This window comes from Oryx dammah, unplaced genomic scaffold (assembly GCF_014754425.2).
Source record: "Oryx dammah isolate SB20612 unplaced genomic scaffold, SCBI_Odam_1.1 HiC_scaffold_4, whole genome shotgun sequence".
Lineage (NCBI taxonomy): Eukaryota > Metazoa > Chordata > Mammalia > Artiodactyla > Bovidae > Oryx > Oryx dammah.
This window is the reverse complement of record NW_024070188.1, coordinates 39,999,571-40,027,168: the sequence shown is the minus strand read 5'-3', so window position 1 is coordinate 40,027,168 and position 27,598 is coordinate 39,999,571. Positions and strand designations below refer to the sequence as shown.

The 27,598-nt window shown below is 36.0% G+C and overlaps 2 protein-coding genes across 3 annotated transcripts in view; one reads left to right on the top strand and one right to left on the bottom strand.

Moving 5' to 3' along the window:
* The window catches only part of KLHL32 (kelch like family member 32), a 230,930-nt gene extending 227,176 nt beyond the window's left edge, over positions 1-3,754 (top strand). For both annotated transcript variants that reach the window (XM_040239146.1, XM_040239145.1), the window contains exon 11: positions 8-3,754. In XM_040239146.1, the coding sequence (XP_040095080.1) occupies positions 8-169 (162 nt within the window). In that variant the 3' untranslated portion in view covers positions 170-3,754. The remainder of the gene's footprint in view (positions 1-7) is intronic.
* Positions 2,792-27,598, bottom strand: part of MMS22L (MMS22 like, DNA repair protein) — a 126,071-nt gene continuing 101,264 nt past the window's right edge. Inside the window, exons 20-25 of the mRNA XM_040239144.1 lie at positions 26,880-27,049; positions 24,145-24,356; positions 20,588-20,751; positions 10,185-10,281; positions 8,536-8,703; positions 2,792-8,026 (exon numbers count right to left, since the gene is read on the bottom strand). Coding sequence (XP_040095078.1) covers positions 7,933-8,026; positions 8,536-8,703; positions 10,185-10,281; positions 20,588-20,751; positions 24,145-24,356; positions 26,880-27,049 — 905 coding nt within the window. The 3' untranslated portion in view covers positions 2,792-7,932. The remainder of the gene's footprint in view (positions 8,027-8,535; positions 8,704-10,184; positions 10,282-20,587; positions 20,752-24,144; positions 24,357-26,879; positions 27,050-27,598) is intronic.

Here is a 27,598-nt window from a genome sequence, read left to right as displayed (position 1 = left end):
TTTGTAGGTACTGGATGTAAGTAGAGAAGGCAAAGAAGAAGTATTCTATGGGCCTAGACTCCCTTTTGCTTCCAATGGAATAGCAGCATGCTTCCTCCCTGCTCCGTATTTCACATGCCCTAACCTTCAGACTCTTCAAGTGCCTCATCACAGGATTGGCACTGTCTGAAAAGCCAGTGCTTTCTTAATAACCATCATGAACAGGAGGAAAAAAAGCCTGACTTTTGGCTACTGGGCATGAAAATACTCAGTGCTCAATGCTTCCTTGTTCTGTTTTCTAGATCTTATTATATTCAGATAAACATAAGCAAAAAATGAAGTTTTCTAAAATACACATTATTGAAAACGCCTGTCACTCTTCTCTGTGTGTGTCAATATATAGTATGTATGACTTCTACTGTGGTGTTAGCTTAGGGCAGACTGAATGGTCTATGGGTCTTTAAAGCATTCTTTATATACCTTGTCTAATCAGTGCTGTCCAGGACACTACACTCTTAGTGAGGCAGTTTATTTCACAAGTACTGCCATCAGTGATCTTCAAAAAAATTATCAGTACTTAAATCTCTTTACTAAACCCTGGGTTTGTAATTTTTCTGTTAAAAATCCAACATTATACAACACTGCTGTATAAGCAGAGTACTCACCATTATGACATCATAAATTTTTAAATGCCATATTTTATTCAGGGTAACATGACAGCAGAAGTACACTGGAACAGCAGATGGAGTACCCAGATTTTTCACCTTGGTTGCTCTGTGACCTTGGTTTAACTTTACAGTGCTTCAGTTTTCTCACTTTTTAAGGAGGGCAATTATTGATTTACATATTAATTCAGAAGAACGTTGTGAGGATTAGGCAAATACTCTGAAGTACTTTGCCTAAGAAAAAATAGCACTCAGATTACAAGGTATTTTACTGTCTTTAGAACTTTGTAATTGAACCGGGAGATTATTTTTGAAGTTTAAAAATTACTGGATAGAACTTGGAAGACATACTATGAGATGATTCTGAAAAGCATGTGAAAGAGACATACTAATTAGAAAACAGGGAGTTTACCAAAGCCAAAGATTCCTAAACTTGTACAAACCCTTGCCTCAAATTAAGACTATTTAGTGAAAAGTGACATTTTAAAACTCGAAAAAAAAATCAGTTGGACTAAATTTGGTATCATAAAGTGCTTTGACATAAATTTGAACCTAGAATCAGTAGTTCTAATAAAAATTTTTCCACTTTGTTAAAGGTTTTGTCAATCTTGAGCGCTTGTGGGATTCTTCTCCATCACCAATACATATTACTACCATTTTTAATAATGCTTAAGAATTTTTTTAGGCTAAGTTTTTGGATTTGCTTTGTCTATAAAAAGTTAAAAAATTAAACAACTCAATAATTGTATTTGAACATAAATTCCACAACTATAATGTGAGTTTTTCCCCTTTCTCTAACCTTGTTACAATAAGTCACCTTTCTTAAAAGGAAGATGTCACTTTTATTCCTTGGTATAGTTTAAGCATTCAGCAATCCTTGGCTTATAGGAAACTGTCATTTTGTTCATGTAGCCACTTTTAGTAAGCAGAAGTGAATAAAAATATTTTTTATCCTAAATAGAGAAATCACTAACTTTATATATTATATAATACCTAAAACACTTATTTTAAATATGTATTAAATATCAACATATTAAAAATAAACAAAATTTTTGGCTGTTCAGATTAAGCGGGGAGGGGAGACTAGGGTAAGAAAAAGAGTGGTAAAATTTTAAAAGAAAAGATTTTAAGTTTAGACAAAAAACCTTAGAGTAGTTGTACAGTTCTAAAAATTGATAATTGATATTTAGAAGGAAAACAGAGTCTCTTTATAAAGTATAAACCATCTAAATTAATGCCTTACTTAACAGTGTCAGGAAAGTGGACTCCAACATTTCAGGAATCTTTTCAACAAGGACCTAAACAGTTATTTCAGATTTACTCAAATTTCTACTTGACACACAGATTACTTCCCTCCAGGAATTTTACCTTATAAAACAATCTATTTTTAATCCCAGACTCTCTACCCAATTATTAAAAGGGAAATAGTCTAAAAGTGAACTTGTTTGACTGATAACTGGAAAGGCTGCCTGAGATTATTCTAATTTCTGTGAAAACTTCTAACTGTTCATTTAAAACAAATCAGTATATATTATCAAACCTTTCCTTGTATAGTATTACTCAGTAATAATTGTATAATAGTAATAATACTATACAATTGAAGTCAGAATTTTTATATAAATTTTACATAATTTTCAGAAACATAATTATAAACAAAGAATAGCATCCAAAGTACAGCAACCCTTCCCCACAAAGAAAAAATCCAGGTCACTTATAATTCGATCCTGTCCCTCAAATTACCAATCATAAGAGCTAATAAAAATTCTAGAGAACAATGGTTGGTCATAAAAACCAAAGTCCACTGAAACTATTCAAATACATGTTTTCTATTACAGTGAACTACTCTACAGTAATACATCTTCCATTTTTACTCTTCAAAGACCATATTGTATTTGTATTTATTAATTTCAATTTCCATAAAACCATGAAACTTAATTTAAATAACATTTCAAGATAGTACTTTAAAAAAGAAACGGCAGTAACACAGATACTAGCAGTTTTCTTACTCTAGGAGGAAAAGCCAGAAAAGATATGAATCTCTAAATAAGATTAAAAATATTCCTCTAGGTAACATGGTTCGTTTTTATTTTGGTTTTCAAAGAGTCAATCTGTCATAAAGAGGAAGTTGAATAATCACAAGTGCAGTGTAAGTTGAATATATGCATTTTTATTATATCTCATTACTTTGTACACAAATAACTTAAAACGTGTGTATAAAATAAAAATGCCTTGAATTTTTCTAAAAGCGTAATTCATAAGTTCAATGAACTGGGTAACTATCTTTACATCAAAAACTTCAATAAGCAGAAGTTGGTCAGTTCTAATCATTTGATAATGATTTTGGTAAACTTAACAATATAGTTTATCACAGAATCAAAATATAAATCTATCTTACATCAAATATGTGAAAGAATATACTGTTTTGCTAGTTCCCCAACCGTTTTACACAAACAGAGCCTGTTATTTATACTAACATACTCTCCACTTGACTGACAATGCAATATTTTTAACCCTAGGAGGAGGCAGCAGGAGATCAGTTTTTGGAAGATATAAGGTTTATGTAAAAAAAGAGTATGAATCAAAAACCAGTGGTTTAGAACAGATAACACAGTTTTTGGTGAAGTTTCTAGGCTATCTGCCTTTTATCTCTGAAACAAAGTGTTAAGTTGATGCATAGAACTTAGAGAAAGCAGTTTTCTTAAAGGTTTTTCCCATATGTAACAGCTTGTCAAATTCTTATATTATATAATCCTAAAAATAAAAACTGCCAAGATTCTATGAATGTACATGCAAAGGAGTCCATGTAATTAGTTATAAACAGTAGTTTTAAAGATTTGTGAAAAAAGCACGGAAGAAGATAAAACTAACAATGTGTAGTGAAAACACACCTAACGAACCACAAATAATTTTTTACTTACCACAAAAAACAAAAAAATCAAATATGCTTAGTAAGAAAATAAAATTTGCTAGGGATAAGGAAAGATGTAAAAGTTTATACTGTGAAACTCTTCCAGTACAAATGCACTGAATAGTGAATGATTTTGTATAGAGACAATACACCCATGTCATCTCCCCTATGAAAACCTAATTAAATGTTCAATTGAAATTTACATCAAACCACATCTGAGTGTCTAATAAAACTCCTTTTCATCACCGTGTTGTCCTTCAATCATCTTTTACACTCCACCTGATGTTTTAAAGAAACTGACTGGAATACTTACGTATAGAAAGTGAAAGTGTTCGTCACTGAGTAGGTCCGACTCTACTCATTGCTCCTCAGTGCAGTGCTACGCTACTCTACTCAGTGTGAAGAGCTGACTCGTTGGAAAAGACCCTGATGCTGGGAAAGATTGAGGACAGGAGGAGAAGGGGATAGAGAATGAGATAGCTGGATGGCATCACCGACTCAATGGACGTTGAGTTTGAGCCCATTCTGGGAGATGGTGAAGGACAGGGAAGCCTGGTCTGCTGCAGTCCATGGGGTTGCAAAGAGTCGGACATGACTGAGCAACTGAACAAATGTCTGACTCTTTGCAACCCCATGGACTGTAGCCCGCCAGGCTCATTTGTCCATGGAATTCTCCAGGTAAGGATACTGGGGTGGGTAGCCATTCCCTTCTCCAGGGCATCTGCAAGCAGATTCTTTTAACATCTGAACCACCAAGGAAAGAATGTATATTTTAAAATATGTATATTTTAATTTTCCTATCTGAGGATCTTAAAAGTTAGGTTTCTGTAGAAATGGTGGTAAGCTGGCAAACTGAATGAGGCCCACAGTGTAGAATGAACATGTCATTCAGCGAAAGCAGCCAAGACGGCCTACTCTCCTGCTTCAGCTGAGTTTGGAAAGAGAAAGTAGAGTGTCAGGTGGCAGGAATTCTGACAGAAGGACTTCAATGTCAGCTTACTAACAATGGGAAGTAAACAGAGGTCCTTGAGCAGAAAAGTAACAAGATGAAAGTAGTCTTCTAGGAACATCAACGTCAGAACTATGTGAAGAATAAATTTCAATAGTCCGGAGACAAGGAGCCGATTATAGTGCCTAATAAATTTGGATGCACATGATGGGAAAAAGAAAAAAAATAGCAAGAGCTTGTACAGCTCATCAGATGAAACGTGGAGACAATGAAGAATCCGAGAAAAGTCAAGGTTAGGGGAACTGGGAAAGTGGTGTATGCTCTGGGTAGAAAATGAAGGCAAAGACAGTGTCACCTTCTCTGGAAAAGAAGGTGACAAAGGCAGCTTGACATGTTGCCCTGAGATTCCAGGAGAATCCAACTAGACAGGTTTAGAGAAAAAGCAGTACTAGATACAGATGTGAAAGATAAAGTTATTAGCTAGTCTTCTCAGTTCACTACTTAGTTGAGACAGAGCAGGTGAAGGGCCAGATCTTACTAGTAGGGACAAGAAGGCAAAATGTGTATGTAGGAAGAAGCAGTACCGTGGAGGAAGGGATGAGAAGAAAAATGAGAACGCAATGTCACAGAGGTGCAAAAGTGCAAGGGAAATGAAAACACATTCCAGATTCGACCACAAGAGACTGGCTTACCTTAACAATGGTAGAAGCAGTCACATCAGATATTACAGGGATTTTAGGGGGAAAGGGACATTAAGGAAGCAACTATAAGGTTATTCTAAGTCTGGGAATGGAAAGAGATAAGACTATAGAAATAAGGGTCAGTGAAGATTTTTAAGAAATGGAACTGAATCATAAATTTTCTTTTTTCTTCAATGAATACAACAGTTTCTTAAAATTTTACTGATACACAAATTAAAAAAAAATATCTACATATACATGTTATAGACTTGTTACTGAGTTTTATGTATAAATTTATTCTTAATATACACAAGTACATGTACCTAATGCAGGATTCAGTAACAATTCAGTAACAGATTTTCTTAACCCTTAAAAAGTTTCATAAGCTAAGAGCAAGATTATCTAAGACATCTTTATCAACTTCCCTTGGGGAAGAATACACACACACACACAAACACACATAAATAACCCTTTAAAGGCACTCCATTAAATATTTTAAATTTCAACTGCTAAAACTTGCAAAATAATACATCATTAGTAAGTCACTATTATAATGAAAAGAAATTCATTGCTATGAAGTCTTGCTGCTGCTGCTGCTTTTAAGTCACTTCAGTCGTGTCTGACTCTGTGCGACCCCACAGACGGCAGCCCACCAGGCTCCCCCATCGCTGGGATTCTCCAGGCAAGAACACTGGAGTGGGTTGCCATTTCATTCTCCAATGCATGAAAGTGAAAAGTGAAAGTGAAGTCGCTTAGTTGTGTCCGACTCTTATCGACCCCATGGACTGCAGCCTACCAGGCTCCTCCATCCATGGGATTTTCCAGGCAAGAGTACTGGAGTGGGGTGCCATTGCCTTCTCCAGCTATGAAGTCTTAAGTAACCTTAAAGAGGCTTTTATTCATCCCATTTATTGAATTAGTTTATTTAGGGGTAAAATAGACCATTTATAAGTCATGAAGTCCTTTAGACTTCACAAATTCCAATAAGGAAAGGTCTATTAACTAACTATAGTTTCCTGACTGCAGTGTATTTAAAAGATACTTGAGCCAGAAAAGGGCTGAAAATGTTTTCCTGAAGGAATAGTAAAACCATGATAAACACTAGAGGCCCCAGAAGAAAACAAATTATTTCAAAGTTAGCAAACATGACATGTAAGAAAACACTGAAAAGAAGTAGAATCATTCATCTAGGACATATCATTAGAGAAGAACAAAATTGAGAAGTTTCTTTACTTTTATGCATGAGATACAGTAATCATGTCTGTATGCCTAATAGAATGTAGATCACCAAATACTTTCACATACATTTTAATTACATGATTATAAATCAGTTATCCCACTGATTCTTACCAGAACATTGTGAAATTTCAAGAAGTATTATTTCTCATTTTTCTCCATGAAGAAACTAAGGCTCAGACAAGATTAAGAATCTGCTCATGGTCACAAAGTAGAGCTATGTTTAAGACCCACGTGGGTTCTGAGCACTAAGATTGAAACTGTTTTTACCAAATAATGCTCACTAGAAAAAGGAGTCAAGGACAATGCCCAACCCAATAAAATAAATCTGAAATTTCAGATAGTTGAGAAATGAACTGCTACAGGAAACTAAGCTGGTTCCCTGCAAATATGTAAGATGCTAGTTTATAAGAGGCTGTAGTTGAAGAGCAAGTAGATAATTCAGCTGACTTTTCAGAACTGTTAATTTGTAACCTTAAAAAATTTCCAGAATATTATTTATTCTCTTTTTAAAGGCTCGTATTTATCCTCCTCTTGATATGACAACTCCAAAAGAAAGGATGAATAGAAAAACATCTGGCAACTGTTGGACCCCAAGTATAAACACTGTTGCTGCTGCTGCTGCTGCTAAGTTGCTTCAGTCCTGTCCAACTCTGTGCGACCCCATAGACGGCAGCCCACCAGGCTCCCCTGTCCCTGGGATTCTCCAGGCAAGAACACTGGAGTGGGTTGCCATTTCCTTCTCCAATGCATGAAAGTGAAAAGTGAAAGTGGAGTTGCTCAGTCATGCCCTACTCTTAGTGACCCCATGGACTGCAGCCTACCAGGCTCCTCCGTCCATGAGATTTTCCAGGCAAGAGTATTGGAGTGGGTTGCCATTGCCTTAGCTCAAGTAAAAAAAAAATTATATATACATCTGTATAATCCCTTAGCCAGATTCAGTTTCACTGCTCAGAGTTAAGTGTGCTCTGAAAGAATTTTATTAACTTGCCTCAAACATAGTATAAAAAAGGATAACAAAGACACAGTCCTATCTCCTGACCATTCCTCAAAAGAAAACAATAAAAACAAGCAAACAAGAAAGCAACCAAATAACAAAACCAGCATAGGGCAGCCAGGTAATGTGAAATAGTGTCATGATTAAACATAACTTGTAAAGAAACAAAAAACAGAAATAAATTACTTGCAAGGCAGAAAGTCACACTACAATAAAATACCCATGGATCAATCAGTACAAACCTGCATAGACATAGACAACACTCTCAGATAGGAAAACTTTAAGTTTCTTTAGTTTAACTAAAACCGCTTCAAAACAGAATGCAGTTTTACCAAGTTCCAAAGATTCTATAACATATTTAATTAACTTTTATTTTCTTATTTATATACTTTATACTTACAGGTATGTACGGAAAAGATCCTATAAAGTATTTTTAACAACATTATACAATTAATGAAAGTAGGAGTCAAATGGTACAAAGTGGCTTTAGGTAGTTATAATTAATGTTGAGGATGAAATCACAAAATAGATTCAACATGATCATTTTCCAGTCTCTGTATCTCATCTTGTCCCACTTGTCCTAGCTGAGATAAAAGTTTGCTATAGGCTTCCCTGTAAAGACAAAAGAAAAGGAGAGAGAGAGAGACGTTTATTGCTGCTGTTCAGTCGCTGAATCGTGTCAGACTCTGCGAACTCATGCACTGCGCATTCCAGGCTTCCCCGTCCTTCACTGTCTCCCACAGTTAGCTCAAACTCATGTCTATTCAAGTCGGTGATGCCATCCAACCATCTCATCCTCTGTCGCCCCCTTCTCCTGCCCTCAGTCTTTCCAGCATCAGGGTCTTTTCTCTTTTAAAACAGTGTCTCTGGGATATACAGACTTATCCCACCATGTTTCATTACTCTGAATAGTCCAGCACTATATTCAGTCATAAGCCTATAAGAAAAAAAAAAAAAAAAGAGCTTCTATCTATTTTTGACCAAAAGCATATTATCTAGTTGAGTCACTAACCCTATTCACTGGAACAGACTCCAAATGGGAAAACAGGCCCTTACTAGGAAAATGTATCTAGATTTCATAATCATTGTCCAAAAGGATGTAATCAAATAATCAAACATACCTCTGTGCACTATTTCTGCCAAGGCCCCACTTCCGCTCTGAATTCTTCAGAGACTGAGTAAGGGCAGGAACCAAGTGGATGACAACCTGCTGGTCCAGTGCTGCTACTGCTTCTAAAATGCTGTAAAGCTGATAGTCATATCTCATACCATAATCTTCAATAAACTGCCTGAAAGTAAAACAGGTTACTTAGAATTACTCTTGGGGCAATTACTTGGGCTGGTATCTATCTAGCCCAAATATAGCAACAAGCTGTAAACTGAATGCCAGAAAAATCACTTTATGTAAGATTATCATAAGGATCTATGAAAGACGCCATACAAAGACTGAAACTTGAAAATAAAGAAAAGAAATGGCTTCAGCATGAGCCATGACCAGAGTGAGGGCATTCAGAGGGACAGGGAAGAGTTGGAATCCCAAGAGGAAGAATTAAGAGGGACAAATCTAACGCCAGGGACTTTCCTGCCACACTTTGCATGCGGTCAATCTGGGTGGTTAGAGTGTAGAAGAGACAAGAAAATGAGTCCGGCTTCCTGGTTATTCTGTGTATCTTTCAGTTAATTATTCCTATCTCTAGATAAATCAAACAGTACTTCTATGAGGAAAGCAAGTTACTTCTAAATAATTTTTATATTCCTTAATTGAACAAGAGACTTTAGACCCACAGAAGAATAAAATATGAAGAATATACAATTTATAAGGAATATTTTATAATTATACATTATATATAAAGAATATATAATTCTTTATATAAAAAAGAATTATATATTTCAATCGTAAAATTTCCACTCTCCCCACCCTCGCCAAAAGTCACCTAGCTTAGTAAACTGTACTTAACAAACACGTAATCTTTGTTCATATAAAATCCTTCCTCGTCTCTTAGGGTTTTACAGTTTTCTTAAACCCAGTATTTATTTCAAATGATCACAATTTTTATATTCTGTAAATAAACTGTAAACAACTGACAAGTCCCAACTACATGGTAAGAAAGCAAGCTGAAGAATCAAAAATCCCACATAGAATGAAGGAAATGGACCCAAACTAACATAGTGGAGCTACGGTAGAGATGCATGAAATGAAGGTCAATGGGTAGAAACTATGAGAAAGATACATTTTAAAAGTACTGCTTTAACAGAAAGCCTGAGATTCTACAGGGTGCAAGGCAGGCAAAGAGAAACAAAACAGAAAATGTTCTACAATTTGCAGTTATTCTTACGAAGGAACAACAGATCTATATATAAAGTCTTATGCTTCACAAATTACATCGAATGGAGCTTTGTGGGTTCACAGCATCTAAAGTGAACAGGAAGACCAGTGACAGGCATGTCCACACTGGCTGCTCAGTAGCACATTTACCAGCTCCAAAGCCTGTATACCTGTCACTAGGACTCACGTTTTTCCACTTTTTCCTCTGAAACACATGCAAGCATCTTCCTTACTAAATTCTTAGGTAATTTAAAGTCATCTTTCTCCCTAGTAATTTTATTTTTTAATAAAACAACATAGCAAAACTACTGCCAAAAATATAATAATTGAAACTACAAACAAGTAGCAACACATTATGTTTTGGATAATTAGTTATTTAAAAAACATGTTGACTGTCAAATGGCTGGCAATAGTCCCTTGCCAGTTGGCATACTTTCCAGTTACCTAAACACAGAAGTCAGCTGGGCGGCAGGTTCTCCTCCTGACCCCACTTGGCAGGCTTTGACCATGCATTGCAGGTTCTCGGTGGCCAGCCTTTTAACTAGGAGGGAAAATTACAGCATTACACATTGTGCCTGAATTCACCATCTGGATCCTCATTTTCATGAGCACTCTAGATTTAGAAAAACATGTTGTTTTCTTAAAGTATGTACATGCTTTTTTATTTTTCAAAGTGAAATAGTTATGAGCTTTTGTTCTAAAGTCTCCCTATCTTCCATTTTAAGAAAATATAAAACACTTGAGTCTATTTTTCACATGTGACTGAAAAAATACTGTAACTGAAAAAATACATGTGAAGATATGCCCTTCTATCAGAAAAGAGTCCGTATTCAAAAACATTCTACCATCCTAACACTGCAAACACTGTTACACACTGACAACAGATAACCTTTAATAGTTCAGCTTAAAGATTGATTTTTTAAATTCACATTCCTTCCATTCACAAATCATATGCAGTAAATTAGAAACTACCAATAGTTTATCTTTTCTTAAAATTAGATTTATATATTTGTTGTTCAGTCACTAAATTGTGTCTGACTGCAACACCATGGACTGGACTGCATATATACATAAACCCATCACTTGATGGTGTATATATATATAAATATATATATAATCAACTATTATTGATGCTAATTTCCATTTTAAAGACAGCAAAGTTACAAAGAGATCACTTACATTCTTTCAGTATTTAACCAAATCCTTTATAGCTGTGCATTTGTACATAAAAACGGTTAAAAAAAAAATCAAGAACCGAAAATTCACCACGTTCTAAGTGTTAATACATTTTTTAAGCTGTTTTTGGCATATTAAATATAAGTAGCTGTGGAGAAAAATTACTTTCTCTAAAGAACAAGAAAATTTTCAGAAACTGTAATCCACTATGGCAAGAGTACAACGTCTATAATGCACATGAACCTAAATTAATTAAGTAGCAGATAATGTTTTCCATAGCATGAGGATAGTGGATAAGGAAGATATAGCATACTTGACCTTACTGAACAAGGAAGTTCTCATATTACATGCAATTCTAGAGCCAGTATAAATGATTCTTCTTAAAGATGCTTCCTTGGAAAAAACCCCAAAATCCACAAGTTCTTTTGTGGAAAAAGTACCAGAACATGAAGAAATACCCCTCACAAAGTTTCTTAAAAATAACAGATTTAGGTATAATTCAAATATAAAAACTAATGTTTTAAAGCATACAGTTTGTGCACTTGTACAGTTCATTGGCTTTTAGTATATTCATAAGAATTGTGAAGCTATCACCACTATCTAATTTCAGAACATTTTCATCACCTCCCTCCAAAACCTTATACCTATTAGCAGTCATTCCCCATGTTCTTCCTCCCTCAGTCCCTGGAACACTGATGTACTTTTTGTCTCTATGGACTGTCTATTCTAGGAATTTCATATAGATGGAATCATACAGATTTGGTTTTATGTAACTGCCTTCCTTTCCTTAGCAAAATGTTTTAAGGTTCACTCATGTTATGGAACATATTAGCACTTCATTCCTTCTCATGGTCAAATACCATTCCATTGTATGGATTTACTTCATCTTGTTTATCAATCAGTTCATTAGATGATTAGCTGATGGATATCTGGGTTGCCTCCATTTTGGCTATTACGGATAACACTGTAGTGAGTATTAGTGTACAAGGTTTCTAAAAAAAATCTATCTTTTATTTCTTTAACTGAACTGGGCATTGTTTTTAAACACTGGGCTATCTTTCAGTTTTTTTAAAATAACAACTTTATTATCATATAATTTATATACAATATAATTCACCCATTTAGCACGTACAATTCAATGGTTTTTAGTATAATTACAGAACTGTGCAATTGTCACTGCAATTTTAGAACATTTTCTTTATCCTGAAAAGAAACACTGCGCCCTTTAAAGCTATTACCTCCTATCCTCTGATACCCCCTCAGCAACCACTAATCTACTTTCATACCCCCTGCTGCTGCTGCTGCTAAGTCGATTCAGGCTCCTCCATCCATGGGATTTTCCAGGCAAGAGTACTGGAGTGGGGTGCCATTGCCTTCTCCGTCATACCCCCTCTAAGCAACTGCTAATCTACTTTCCATCTCTGTAGATTTAACTACAGAGATAAATATTTCATATAAATAGAACCATATAATATATGGTCTTGTGTTAACTGGCTTCTTTCACTTGTAATAGTGTTTACAATACATTCTATAGCAATACACGCTGTAGCAATACTTCCTACAGCATGAATTAGTACTTCACTCCTTATAGCAAATATATATTTAATATTATATCCAAACAATATTCTCTTGTATGGATAGATCACATTAAAAAAATCCATCCATCAGCTGATGGTAGTCCACCTTTGGCTATTATAATACTGCTGCTGCTGCTGCTGCTAAGTCACTTCAGTCGTGTCCGACTCTGTGCGAACCCATAGACGGCAGCCCATTAGGCTCCCCCGTCCCTGGGATTCTCCAGGCAAAAACACTGGAGTGGGTTGCCATTTCCTTCTCCAGTGCATGAAAGTGAAAAGTGAAAGTGAAGTCGCTCAGTCATGTCTGACTCCTAGCAACCCTATGGACTGCAGCCTACCAGGCTCCTCCGTCCATGGGATTTTCCAGGCAAGAGTACTGGAGCTACAAATATTAAAGTACAAGTTTCTGTGTGGACATGTTTTCATTAATCTTGAGTATATATTAAAACTCAGGAGTGCACTGCTAGGTCACAAGGTAACTCTATGTTCAACTATTGAGGAATTACTAGACTCTTTCCCAAGTGGCAACACCATTTTACATTCCCAAACCCAAAAGCAGTAAATGAGGATGCAGATTTCTCCATGTTCTTGCCAATTCTTGTTATTATCTTATTCATTATAGCCAACCTAGTGAGCGTCAAGTGGTATCTCACTGTAGTTTTGATTTGCATTCCCCTCATGACTAATGCGGAGAAGGCAATGGCAACCCACTCCAGGCCATTTTCTTGCCTGGAAAATCCCATGGACGGAGGAGCCTGGTGGGCTGCAGTCCATGGGGTCACGAAGAGTAGGACACAACTGAGCGACTTCCCTTTCACTTTTCACTTTCATGCACTGAAGAAGGAAATGGCAACCCACTCCAGTACTCCTGCCTGGAGAATCCCAGGGATGGTGGAGCCTGGTGGGCTGCCATCTATGGGGTCGCACAGAGTCGGACAAGATTGAAGCAACTTAGCAGCAGCAGCAGCAGCAGCATGACTAATGACGGTCAGCACTTTTTCAGGTAATTTTTAGCCACTTGTTTATATTCTTTGGAGGAAATTGTATTCAAATCCTTCACCTGTTTTTTTTTTAAACTACTGAGTTTTATTCTTCATATACTCTTGATACAACTTCCTTATCACATCAGTAATATGCAAATCCTTTCTTCCATTCTCTGAGGTGTCTTTTTATTAATACTTTTTTGACAGTGCTCTTTGAAACACAAAAGTTCTTTATTTTGATTAAGTCCAATTTATGTGTCTTGTTCTGTGGCTTGGGCTTTTGATGTCCTGTTTAAGAATTCATTGCCAAATCCAAGATCATGCAGATTTACTCTTGCTTTAAGAGTTTTATAGTTTTAACTCTGACATTTAGGTCTATAATACAGTTTGAATTAATTTTTGCATATAGTGTGAAATAAAGGTGCAAGTTCAATCTTTTGAATTTGGCTATCCATTTGATCTAGCACAATTTGTTGAAAAGACTATTTTCCCTCTATTGAATCATCCTGGCACCCCTGTTTAAAGAAAAGAAAAAGTCAGTTGACCATAGATACATAGATTTTCTGAACTTTCAATTCTGTCTCACTGATCTATACTTCTATCTTCATGCTAGCACCACACTGTTTTGATTACTGTTGCTTTGTACTAAGTTTTCAAATTGAAAAGTGCTATCTTCCAACTTTGTTCTTCTTTAAGATTTTTTTTTGGCTATTCTAGGTCCCTTGTAGGATTACACGAACTGTAGAATCAGTCTGTCAATTTTGCTACAAAGAAGCTTGCTGAATTCTGGTAGGGAACCTTGCTGAACTTATTTATTAGTTCAAATAGTTTTCAATGGGTCCTTAGGATTATATATATATATATATGATATCATATATTTCCATATAGTATAGTCAAAGCTATAATTTTTCCAGTGGTCATGTATGGATTCAGAGTTGGACCATAAAGAAGGCTAAGAGCCAAAGAATTGATGTTTTCAAACTGTGCTGCTGGAGAAGACTCCTGAGAGTCCCTTGGACAGCTAGCAACAGTCAATCCAACAGTCAAAAAACAGTCAATCCTAAAGGAAATCAGTCCTGAATTTTCATTGGAAGGACTGATGCTGACGCTCCAATACTTTGGCCACCTGATGAGAAGAGCCGACTCACTGGAAAAGACCTTGATGCTGGAAAAGACTGAAGTCAGGAGAAGGGGATGACAGAGGATAAGATGACTGGATGGCATCACTGACTCAACAGATACGAGTTTGAGCCAGCTCTGGGAGACGGTGAAGGACAGAGAAACCTGGCACGCTGCAGTGCATGGAGTCACGAAGAGTCACACACTACAGAGCGACCGAACAACAAAATGATGTCATGTGCAGACACAGATAATTTTACTTCTTCCTTTTCAACCTAGATGCCTTTTAGTTCCGTTTCTTCCACTGACTAGAACTTCTAGTACAATGCTGAAAGGAAGTGGCAAGAGTGGACACTTTGGTTTTGTTCCTAATCTTAGGGAGAAAGCATCTTAAGTGTGATATCAGCTGCAGGATTTTCAAAATTGTCCTTTATCTGATTGAAGAAGTTCTCTCCTCTATTCCCAGTTCATCTTTATGTAATGCCCATCTTTATGACTGATGGTTCTTCTTGTCCTGAAGTCTCCTGAAATATAGCTACACCTGTGTTTTGAATTGTTAGCAAGCATTGTATATATTTCTCCATCCCTTTACTTTTAATCTAATTGTGTCCTTATGTTTAAAGTGGATTTCTTGTAGCTGACATAGAGTTAAGCCTTGTTTTTTATCCAGTCAGTCTCTTAATTGGTTTATTTAGACTACTGCCATCAATGATTATTGAAATAGTTGAATTAATATCTACTTTATACATTGTTTTTCTAGTCTTTGCTCTGGACCTTTTTTTTTTTTTAATCTTTCCCTCTTTTCCTGCTTTCTCTGAAGGTTTTAATTGAGCACTTTGTATGATTACATTTTCTCTCCTCTCTTAGTACATCCTTTACCTCTTAAAAAAATTACCTATTAGATAAGTTAAAACTAAACAGAAAGGTGGATACAGAGAATCACAGCTAGCCAGGAGCAGAAGCCTTCTGATGTAGCTGGTATTGGTAGCAATATTTAAGCTGAATTTGACAAATTGTTGTAGGCTCAGTTTTGAGGGCAGTGATTTGCCCTATGACCTCAATTCTCTGATGCACCTAAGAAGAATTGTTTTTCAGGCTGTCCAGAGTTTTTCTTGTTGTGAGGGTGAGTGATGACTTCCAAGCTCTTTATTACTATAGCAGAAACCAAAGTTCCTCCAATTATTACCGTGAATTATTTTCCCCTTCATTTCTTTTAGTTTTTTCTTGTTGTATTTTGCTATTATTAGGTACACATGTATTTATAATGGTTAAATCTTCCAGATTCACACTTTTATCATTATAAAATGTTCCCTATTTCTAGTAATATTTTTTTTTGCCTAATGTCTTTTCTGTCTGATGTTAGTCTAGCTACTCCAGCTTTTTGTGGTTACAATCTGCATGATGCATCCTTTTCCATCCTTTAACTTCCAATCTTTGAATCAGAAGTGTTTCCTGCAGATAAAGATAGAGCTTAAAAAAAAATTCTGATAATCTCTGTCTTTCGATTGGATTGTTCAACTTTTTCACAATTAACATTACTATAGATACAGTTGGATTTACATCAGCCATTTTACCTTTTGCTTTCTAAATGTCTTATTTTTTATCCATCACTTTGGCTACCTCATGCAAAGAGTTGACTCATTGGAAAAGACTCTGATGCTGGGAGGGATTGGGGGCAGGAGAAGAAGGGGACGACAGAGGATGAGATGGCTGGATGGCATCACTAACTCGATGGATGTGAGTCTGAGTGAACTCCGGGAGTTGGTGATGGACAGGGAGGCCTGGCGTGCTGCGATTCATGGGGTCGCAAAGAGTCGGACACAACTAGGCGACTGAACTGAATCTCTCTTCTTTTGCATTAAGTGAATATTTTCAAATGTAGCATATTAGTTACTTTAATGATTGTCCGTAAGTTTTGAATTATTTCCTTAGTGGTTGCTCTGGGTTTATCATGTACATCTTAACTCTTCAGAGCTTCAGATTTACATGAACTTAATTCCAGCAAAATATAGAAACATTCTTCCTATACAGCTCTAGTCACTTTCCCCTCTTTTGTGGAATTACTGTTATACATGTTACACCTACAAATTTTAAAACTCAGTGATACATTATTATAACTTCTACCTTATAAAATTTCTATGTTTTCAAAGACACTAAGAAAGGAGAATACATATATATTTTGGGTTTTGTTAAATTTACCTATCATTTATTGTTCTCATCATTTGTTCCTGTTTAGGTTATCATCTGAAGTCACTTCCTTAGTCTAATACTGCTTTGTTCCCACCATCTCCTTTATACTGTTATTGGTAAATATATTAAATTTCTATACATTATAGGACAATTATATACATATTTCATACATTTACTTTTAAAAGTAGTTGAAAGAAAAAAGGTACAAATATGCATTTATCCTGCCTTTTAACTACAACTGACCCTTGAACATGAGGCTTCCTTGGTAGCTCAGATGGTAAAGAATCTGCCTGCAATGTAGGAGACCTGTATTCGATCCCTGGGTCAGGAAGATCCCCTGGAAAAGGAAATGACAACCCATTCCAGTATTCTTGTTTGGAGAATTCCATGGACAGAGGAGCCTGGTGGGCTACAGTCCATGGGGTTGCAAGAGTTGGACACGATTGAGCAACTAACACTTGAACAACATAAAGGTTTAGAGTGCTGATCCCCCATACAGTTGAAAATCCATGTTTAACTTTACAGTCAGCTTTCTGAATGTAAAGTCAGAAAGGGTTCAGTCAGGGCTCCACATCTACAAATTCAACTAACCATGGTTTATGTAGTAATATAGTCTGGATTTATTGAAAAGAAACACTGCAAATAAGTGGACGTGTGCAGTTCAAACCCATGCTGTTCAAGGGTCAACTGTACATAATTACCTTTGCTGTTCTTTGTTTATTCATAAGGATTCAAGTTACTATCTGAGCTCACTTTAACTTCCATTCTGAAGAACTTCGTTTAGTAATTTTTATAAGGCAGGTCTGCTAACAACAAATTCTCTCATTTTTTTATCTGCAAATATCTTGAGTTTATTTTCATTTTTAAAAGGGCAGCTTTGCTCACTATAGGATTCTTGGTTGACAGTGCTTTCTTTGATTACTCAGTGTTATCCCACTGCCTTCTAGTTTCCACTGATTTTGCTGAGAAGTCAGCTGTTAATCTTCCCAGGGTTCCTTTGAAAGTAGAGTTGTTTCTCCTCTTGCTGCTTTGAAAATCTTCTCCTTGCCTTTGACTTTCAACCTTTTTTTCCCCCACTAAGTTGCATGTCTGTGGATCTAAGTTTATTCCATTTGGAATTAGGTGGGCTTCCTGAATGTATAGATTGGTATTAGTCAATAAATTTTGAAAAATTTCAGCCATTACTTCTTCAATATTTTTTCTGCTCCTTTCTGTCCTCTCCTGATATTCTATGTAGGATGGTGTGCTTAATGATGTCCTACAGTTCTCTAAAGCTCTATTCATTTTTTTCGTGTTTTTTGGTTTTTTTCGAATGCGTAACACCTAACAATCTGTCTTCAAGTTTGCTAATTCTTTCGTCTATCAATTCAAATTAAACTTAAGATTTTTCAGTTTAGCTTTTAAACTTCAGAATTCCCATTTGGTTATCTTCTGTTTTAATAATTTCTATTTCTCTACTGATAGTCTCTGATGTGACACTGTTATCACATCTACCTCTGTTTTATTAACCATGATTTCCTTGAGGTTTCTGAACATTTTTATAATGGCTACTTTGAAGTCTTTGTTTATTAAATCCTATATCTGATTGCTCACACTGGCAGGATCTGTTGACTGATTTTCTCTCAATAAATGTAAGTGTATGATATTATCAAATCCAGGCTTTTTTAAAGGGAGGATTTCTGAGATTAGTGATATTTGTTCTCACCCCAGGGCTTTTTGCAGTCAATTCTCTCACTAAACTATTTGACCTATAGATTAGCTTACACATCTAATAAATCTATCATTCTCCTACCTATTGCCTTTTAACCACAAACTCCACTGCTTTTGATAGCACCCTCAGGCTTGAACTTTTTCACATTTCGTTGTAAATGAAATCTGTTCCTTTGGGAGAAATTCAGAGTTATCTGTCCTATGGCTTTCTCCTACCTTTTCACACTCTCAGGCAAAATTCAGAGGTGAAGTTCTGTTGCTGGAGACAGAGATCATGGTGCCCAATATTTTCTGACCAACATACCCACGTTAGGTGCTGCATGCTTGTAGAAGGAGGGGTATTAGCTACAGATCCTCTTGGTATAAATTCTCTACCTCTAAGCTGCAGCAAGGACAATCAACACTCCAGCATTCTCACTGATACCATAGTCAGTACAGCGCTCCCATCTCACAAGTGGGAGCTGAGTGGAAGAATGAAGGCCTCACTTCTCACCTACACTCCCCTGGAATATAACCTTACCATCAGGTGGCTAGGAGGCAGGATGAGAAACACTTATACTCTGCCTCTCTTAGGAAGACAGCCCTCCTCCTGGAAGCTGCAGGGAGAGGGAACCCTCATTTTGTAATTTACCAGAGTTGCCATGCCTCTGAGATATGAAGAGAGAATGTAGTGGTCTTGGTTCAAATACCAAAGACTTGCTGTTCCTACCAAGCTTCAGTAGACAATTTCTCCATTTGTTATGTACCCTTTTCGACCATTTCCAGAGAATTTAAATGCTTTCTTTTAAATAATTTTCACCAGTTTTTCTGAGGACCAAGGCTGCAGAGCTTCTCATGTCACCATGCTGAAAGTGAACTCAAGCTCTTGTGTACAGGTATTTTGGGTAAACACTGAAATATTCTTGGGCATAACACTAACTTTCTACAATTTTACAAACTGTCCTTCAAAAACACGGAGACTACAAGGAGAGTCAGGGAATCTTCTCTGAGCCAATCACACACATCTGTGTTCCTCCACAAACCTGACCTCCTCTTCATGATAAATATTACACTAACAACAGGCTAGCTAAAATGCCATACTATCTGCTCTGTCTCCAATTTTGTACTGTATAGTACAACAGACTTTCACTGAAATTAAAAGCATGCAAATGTTTTCAAAGAAGGTAAAATTTCTAAAGAACAGTCTGGGATCTATCTCTGGATATTCTCTACTGAAGAGGTGTTACTATCAAGTAAGGGTATTTTACGTTAACATAATACAACATTTTCCACAAAGCCAAGCTTGGAAGCAGAGAGGACCGTTTTTAAATATCAAAATAACATGGATTAAAACAAAACATGCATAAATTTTTGAGATAAAACAGAACATTTCAAAGAGCTGTCTGAGCTTTTAGCTGCCAGTCTGCATGCTGCCCTCATATTCTTTAGGATATATACTGTACTCACTTATCACAGTAGTTAGAAGTACTTAAGTAGAAGCATTTGAGAAGCCTGCCCCAAATGATCACATTATAATGATAAAAACACACACAACACATCTATTTACACTAAAAATCCCTTCAGGATAGAACTACAGCCACTATTCTGCATATTCCCAATAAGCTTGTTAAGGCCTGCTACTCACAGCAGGGACTAAATAAATAATATTTTTAAGTGATCACAGGCAGTAAGGCTGATGAGACTGAAAACAAAAGGATCAACATGTACGTACAGGTTTGCCCAGAGATCAGCTTACATATTATAGCAGAATCCAGAATAGGAGAAAGTAGGCTCCCCTCTCACCACTTGATATTTAGCAAGTTGCATTCAGTATCAGAGACAAATTGAACAAAAATTAAATAAACATAAATCAACTATTTGCGAGGAGGAAAAAAAAAAAAAAAAAACAGACCGAATCATGTCAGTTTTTAACCATTTTATCACACCCGACCTCAGCTACTAGCTGGAGTTCATTCTTTAGCCATGATAAAAATTAAGTTGATATGAAATAACCATATATTTTCATAACTGTCAATTTAACTGACAGAATTGAATACTTTCCTAATTTGTGATCATAAAAGTATAACAAATACAAACTCTGAAATGAACTAACCTTGAGGTTCACTGACCAGCACCAAGCATTTTAATACTCCAGGGAGGAGGAGTTCAATCTCAGTAACATCAGTGTTAGTTTCCTTAACAAGTTGGAGGATGAAGGCCAGAATGGATGCCAAGCGAGGAGGGAGCAAGGATCCTTTAAACTCAAAGTAGGACTTCCTGAAAAGAAGCAAAATTTTGTTCTTCCTTCTCTTTAAAGTTTCAATAGAGTAGAATCAAATGTCATACATTTGAAAGATGATGGCCTATTTTACCTCAGAAATCCATAAAGCACAATTATTAAAAACTATGTATATCTTACCATATTTTCTTCAAACCTAAGATTTTTGAAGCAATGACTGCACATCCTACTGGCATGATATAAATACCAAAGCAGAATACAGATACAAACTAAATATGAAGGAAACTAGTCTTAAAATAAACAATCAAAATCTAATAAAAATCTGTGAAATTTTTTCCTTTCTAATGTAAGCTTGCTCTCCCCTATGAGCTCCTCAATGACACATTTTCTTAATTTGACTTTGCATAAAGATTCTCTCCTTGTATTTATTTATCTATGGATTTGAAAGGGAGTCTTATTTTTCCAAATAAACTATACTAGAAATCGTCTTTCCATTCCAACCTGTATCCATCCTTCCCTTATGAAATAAAAGAATTAGAGAGGTAATTGAGGGTTTAATATCTTCTTTTAAAGCAGGACAACTTTTATCATTTGAACTCAGAGGTCATAAAGATAACTCACCTGCCTCATTTTTGTATCTCTACCTCTTAGAACAGGTCTCATCTCATAGCAGGTGTTCAGTGTACTTTTTTATGTGAATAAATGTAAAGTGGAAATTGCACAGTTTCTAAAAAGTCTAGACAATATGAAAAAGTGTCGAATATAGCTAAATCTAAACCAGACATCTACATATACTTTGCAAAGAGATATAATTTGCCATAATGAGGCATAGAAATCACTAAATATTGTAAATTCCTTAAGGATGGAACTATGCCTTCATCATTTCTACTCCATACAATGACTTCCAACAAATATTACATATTAGAAAATTCATTCATTCTTTGACGTCTATTGTTTCATGGGTTTTGTTTAATGCTGAATTTCTAATACTTAGAACAAACATTCATTGAGTATGTGGTGTGCTTGGTACAAGTCTAAGAACAAGTAAAATATGGTCTCTGAAAGCAATGGCTCACTGTCCAGTGGAAAAGTTAGATAAGGAAGAAAAGAACAATTATAGTGTGATAGGTGCTTTGGAAGATAACCCCAGAATTCTTGGGAATTCAGTAGAGAGAGTCCTAAGCTAGGGAATTATAGGAGTAGAGAAGCTTGGAATAGAGGAAGTCTTAGGAGACAATCTCTATGTCTTTCCTGAGTGTTAAAAGAAAAAAAGAAAAAGGAATTGCTACTTGTTTAGGTCTTCAACTAGAAACAGTAAGAAAAACATTTTCACTATATACAAAGTAAAGAGGAAAGTCAAGGAAAGTAGCCAGGGTCCTAAACACTGGACTTAAACAGCTTTAAGGTCTTAAGGATTTGATTTCATTTCAGCACTTGTCATTTGGTTTACTAAAATTACCTATGTAATGTCTCAAACACAGTGGTAGAGTACTATAATCTCGCTGCAAAATTCATATACAAGTTAGGCAAAACTATCATGATTCTGAGAACTGAATTATACAGAGCACATGGCTCCAGAAGAAGGAAACAAGAGTCATGGTACACTGAGATATTAGGTGTAGGTCTCATAAAGCCTAGGAGTATTTAGCCCAGTAGATAGCATTTTAATGGAGAAAATGGTCCGAACAAAGTTGTGATATAGGGAAATGTGAAGTATTTTTGAAGGGTGATAGTTAAACCAATATCATTAGGGTTTGTATATGATGACATATATATGGGAAAGTTAAGTGACAGATCATGGACAGCAAACAAAGAAAGTTTGAGGGCAAGGAAGTGTCATGCTGGAAAAACATTTTAGGAAAAGTAATCTGGGGGAATTGTTTAGGTGAGACTGGAAGAAAAGACTGCTGCTGCTAAGTCGCTTTAGTCGTGTCCAACTCTGTGCGACCCCAGAGATGGCAGCCCACCAGGCTCCCCTATCCCTGGGATTCTCCAGGCAAGAACACTGGAGTGGGTTGTCATTTCCTTCTCCAATGCATAAAAGTGAAAGTGGAGTTGCTCAGTCATGCCCTACTCTTAGTGACCCCATGGACTGCAGCCTACCAGGCTCCTCCGTCCATGAGATTTTCCAGGCAAGAGTACTGGAGTGGGGTGCCAATAAGACTAGAGATAGTGAAATTAGTTATGAGACTCTGGCTATAGTGTAGGTATAATATGATAAAAAAGGGCTGTGAAAAGGGAAGGAGACAATCATTTGCCAAAGGTTGAAAAGTGAGGGGAAACAAAGAATATGAAGCTTTCGAACCTGAGTAACAGAACACTAGGAACACACAGAGAAAGTCAGAGGGAGAACAGATCTCAGACATGGAATTCTGTAACATGAGATGACAGATAATATTAAGATATTAAAGCTATCAGATCATTAAAAACACAGAAAAAAAAATCCACTAAGAATAATATATATCACCATAGCATCTTAGAAGTTTAAAAACTAATTTCATATTAGGTGTAGGTCTCATAAAGCCTAGGAGTATTTACCCCAGTAGATAGCATTTTAATGGAGAAAATGGTCTGAACAAAGCTGTGATATAGGGAAACGTGAAGCTAAATACTTCATGAAGACCAAAAAAAAAAAAAAAAGGTAGTTTCTAATGTTGCAGTTAGAAGATATGGAGTTTAGTAGAAAACCTAAATTTCATTGATTCATTTGCCTAATAATAAAAGTTATTAAGACAGAGAAGACTAAAAGAAAAAGGACTTCATATTGCTTCCTTTTTCATATTAGCATTCTTCTTTTCACTTAATTATCTCTTATAATTACTTCATTTTGTACAGTACAAAATTCAATCAGTATTTAACTGATAAAAAATAATACATATACATGTTATTATTTAGTTGCTAAGTCATGTCTGACTCCTTTGCAACCCCATGGATTGTAGCCCACCAGGCACTTCTGTCCATGGGACTTCCCAGACAAGAATACTGGAATGGGTTGCCATTTCCTTCTCTCATACATACATACATACATATATATATATGACATATATGGACTTCCCAGATGGACAGAAGAGCCTGGTGGGCTACAGTCCACAGGGTCACAAAAGATTTGGACACAACTTAGTGACTAAATAGCAGCAGCAAGATATATATAAGAAAAATAATAGCAATACAGAGAAAACAAGCAATTCAGAGAAAACAATTTAAAGAGCTCTGTCTTAGGCTGCCAAGTCATTCTGATAAATTCTGAGATACTTCTCAGGAAAAAAGTTTCTAAACTCAGAATCCTACAGGTTGCCAATACTTTTGTTATTTTTTAATACAGAAAATTATTAGAGAAATTTATCATTTAATAGAGAAAATAAAAAACTATTCTGTTTTTAATAGAGAATAATACATTGTAAATACCACTTATTCTTAATATTTAGATGTACCTTATGACATGGACAATGCATTTCTTTAGCAATGACATCGGTGGAACACTGGCTGAGTTTTTCAATGCCAACAAAACAGGATGCTGTCCAAGACCCAAGACATGAGCTGAGGTTGGAAGAAATCGCCCGATATACTGCTCAATAACGTTCCCCAGCAATTGATTCAGATAAGCACTTGGATTTTGAGACTGACAACACACAATACACATGCCCTACAGGAGGAAAAAAAAAAAAAAAAAGAAATACTAAAGACAAAGTTTAAAAAAAAAATTAGGAAGTTACTGATTTTGCCCCCAGCATTGATATTTATATATCAGAATGTGTAACTTAACACAGTCAACAAGAACACCTTGCATAATCAACAGGTAATGTTTGTATGAAGCTCAGGGAACAGCTGAGTTTGGTTAACTTATGTAATGGTACCTAACTGAACACGTGTGTTTGGGGCACACCAGAGGAAGCAGGGGAGAAAAGTAAGAAGACAGATGAAGCTCTCTTCTGGGTCTCACCTTCTGAAAACTTCACCACCACACTCATCGATGAAATATATATGTAATTACAATGTTATAAAATACACATTGTTGCTGCTGCTGCTGCTGCTGCTAAGTTGCTTCAGTCGTGTCTGACTCTGTGCACATTAGGTCTATTTTATTTTATATTTTAAATATAAATTCATTTATTTCAATTGGAGGCTAATTACAATATTGTAGTGGTTCTGCCATACAGTGACATGAATCCACCACGGGTGTACATGTGTTCCCCATCCTGAACTCCCCTCCGACCTCCTTCCCCATCCCATCCCTCTGGGTCATCCCAGTGCACCAGCCCCGAGCACCCTGTCTCATGCATCAAACCTGGACTGGCAATCCGTTTCACATATGATATTCTCCCAAATCATCCCACCCTCGTTAGGTCTATTTTAAAACTTATGGTATTGGTCATTTTATCTGAATAAGACTATAAAATTTATGCTTAAAAAATTTTCAATGTTAAGAAACATAATACATTTTTTAAATAAAAATAACAAAAGGAGAGAAATGCAGAAGATTAAGACTGAATAATGACAATTGATTTTGAGGTTTTTTTTTTTTTATGTCAGCACTGTGTCACATGTTTTGTATTCATTATTTCACTTAAATTTCTCAAAAAACATCCTCACTGACTTAGTGCTATATCTCTGATTCTACAGCTGGAGAAACTGAGGTTTAGAGGAGTTTGATAAATTCATGGTCAAACAGAACTGACAATGTCTTTTGTCTGTTGATTTAAACCATCGTATTTGTATGGAGTTAATGAGATACTTTCACATGGATTGCAGTGTTTGATACTTACAAACAAATCAACACCCTAAGAAAAAAATTTTTTCTGCTAATATTACTAAATATTGCATTTTACTAAATAATCACAAACAGAGCAACAAATTATGCTCTAAAAGTTCACTTATAGTTTGGTACCTTGGTGATTTCACAATGTGGTTTTTCCAGAGAAATAATAAGAAATGACTGTCATGTCTCTATTTTAACTATAAATGGTATTTGTCCAGTAAGAAATTTTGGAAGTTTATTTCTAATGAAAAAGAGTACAAACCTGTTAAAACATAAGTGCTTAAACAACAATTGAAAAAAACAAAACAGGGACTCCCTCACCCATTTCTTTCATGCTCTTTTTGAGGAAAAGCATATTATATCGAAGATAAAAAAATAAATGAATACTTTTTAAAAAATTCTGATGAGAAGAGCTTATACCTTTAAGAAGTTAAAGATACAGCTCCAAGTGAGTTCTGCCAAATGGATAATTCAACAAATTTTTTAACTTAGGAAGTTTGTAAGAATTCTTATTATGTGAACTATTTTGGTATCAGAGGGCCACGCTGGGGCAAGCACTCCACACAACTATTGACATAAGCAGCCACCATGGAATCTAAGAAGTATTCTATTTCTTTTTGCTGTTCTACAACACTCATACTCAGCAACTCTGTGACCAGTGATACTAAACGTTTCTAAAATCTGCTGTGTGTTCTGTACCCACTGCCTTAGTTCCATACCTTCAGATAATGAACTACCCCCTGCCTTCCAAATCTCCAATCTAACCTCCTCACAAGCTTAAACGTGGCCACCAGAATCCCCTTTCTAAAACGTAAATATGGTATGTCTCTCCCGCTTCTCTGCTCACAATCCAACAACATTCCCCTTGTCCAAGAGCAAGTCCAAATTTCTAAAGTACACAAAGCTCTTCATTATGTGGCTCCTCCCATATGAGCGCCTCCAGCCACAAAAGAATTATTTGTCTTTCCCCATGAGTCATGTTTTCTTAGAGCTTATGCTCTCCACATGCTGTTCCCTCTTACAGGAACAGTCCTTCAAGTCCTACCCACTCTGCTCTTTAACACCTAATATTCATTACTGCAGTTATCTTCTCTTGCATCTCTTCAGCCCAGTCTGGCTGAAAGAGAGCGGAGGCCTCTGAGGAAAATACTGAGCAAATGCTGGATTGTCTACGCTCGTCAGTCTCTTCGCTCAACTTTAAGCTTCTTGAGAGTGGAGGTTTTGCCTCTTTCATCTTTGTTTTCAGAGCTCAACACAAAAGAATTTTAAACCTGTTCAGTGGAAATACATCATCACAAATGTACATTAGGAATATAACGTATGGTTTTGAAATCTGTAATTAGTAAACTGCTTTAAGGCAAGTGTCAATTTTTTTTTCCTTTTCCTTTTAAGCAGTCACACTTACTGTACCTGGAGATACAAAGGAAGACTCTTCTGAATTGCAGTCAACATAGGTGCAGGCAGCTCCTTCTCTTGCTGTAATACTGTATGTGGCAGCAGTAAACAGTCTATGATCCGGAATAGTAACTTTTGGGCTTTAGAGGTGGCAAAGATCAGTGCCCATGATTTAACTAGAATTCCTAACAAAGAGGAGTGGTAAGAGAAATTATGGTTATCTTCTAACCAGAAAATTTTGTCATTCCAGTTAAAAAAAAAAAAGTATATTTATAACACAGAGGACCAAGTTAAAGTTGGCAATAGGAAGAAACATGTATTAACAGTCAAAAGACATATGCCAAGTATTTCACTAAAGAAGCAACTGTCTCAGAATTCTGGGCCAAGAAAAACATACATTTCCTGAGCAACTAACTGGCATTTAATACACACAACGTGTGGTTATACATTATGTGAAGTTATAGACTGACTGTTGCAATTAGCCAGATCTCTCTCTTTCTCTCTTTGCTCAGGCTGCTAGGAAACTCAGAGGCCAATTTGCAGTCCAACTTTAAGAACACTAACACCATATATTATGCTTTTATGTATATATTCACTTTTCCCTGGGCTTCTTCATGCTACTGTAAATTTTACTGATAGTCTTATTTCTTTATATTTTAAATTACATTTACAGGCTGTCTGAACCCAGTTTGCCACAAGAAGGATCACTAAATTTAATTGTTGAAGTAGGAAAA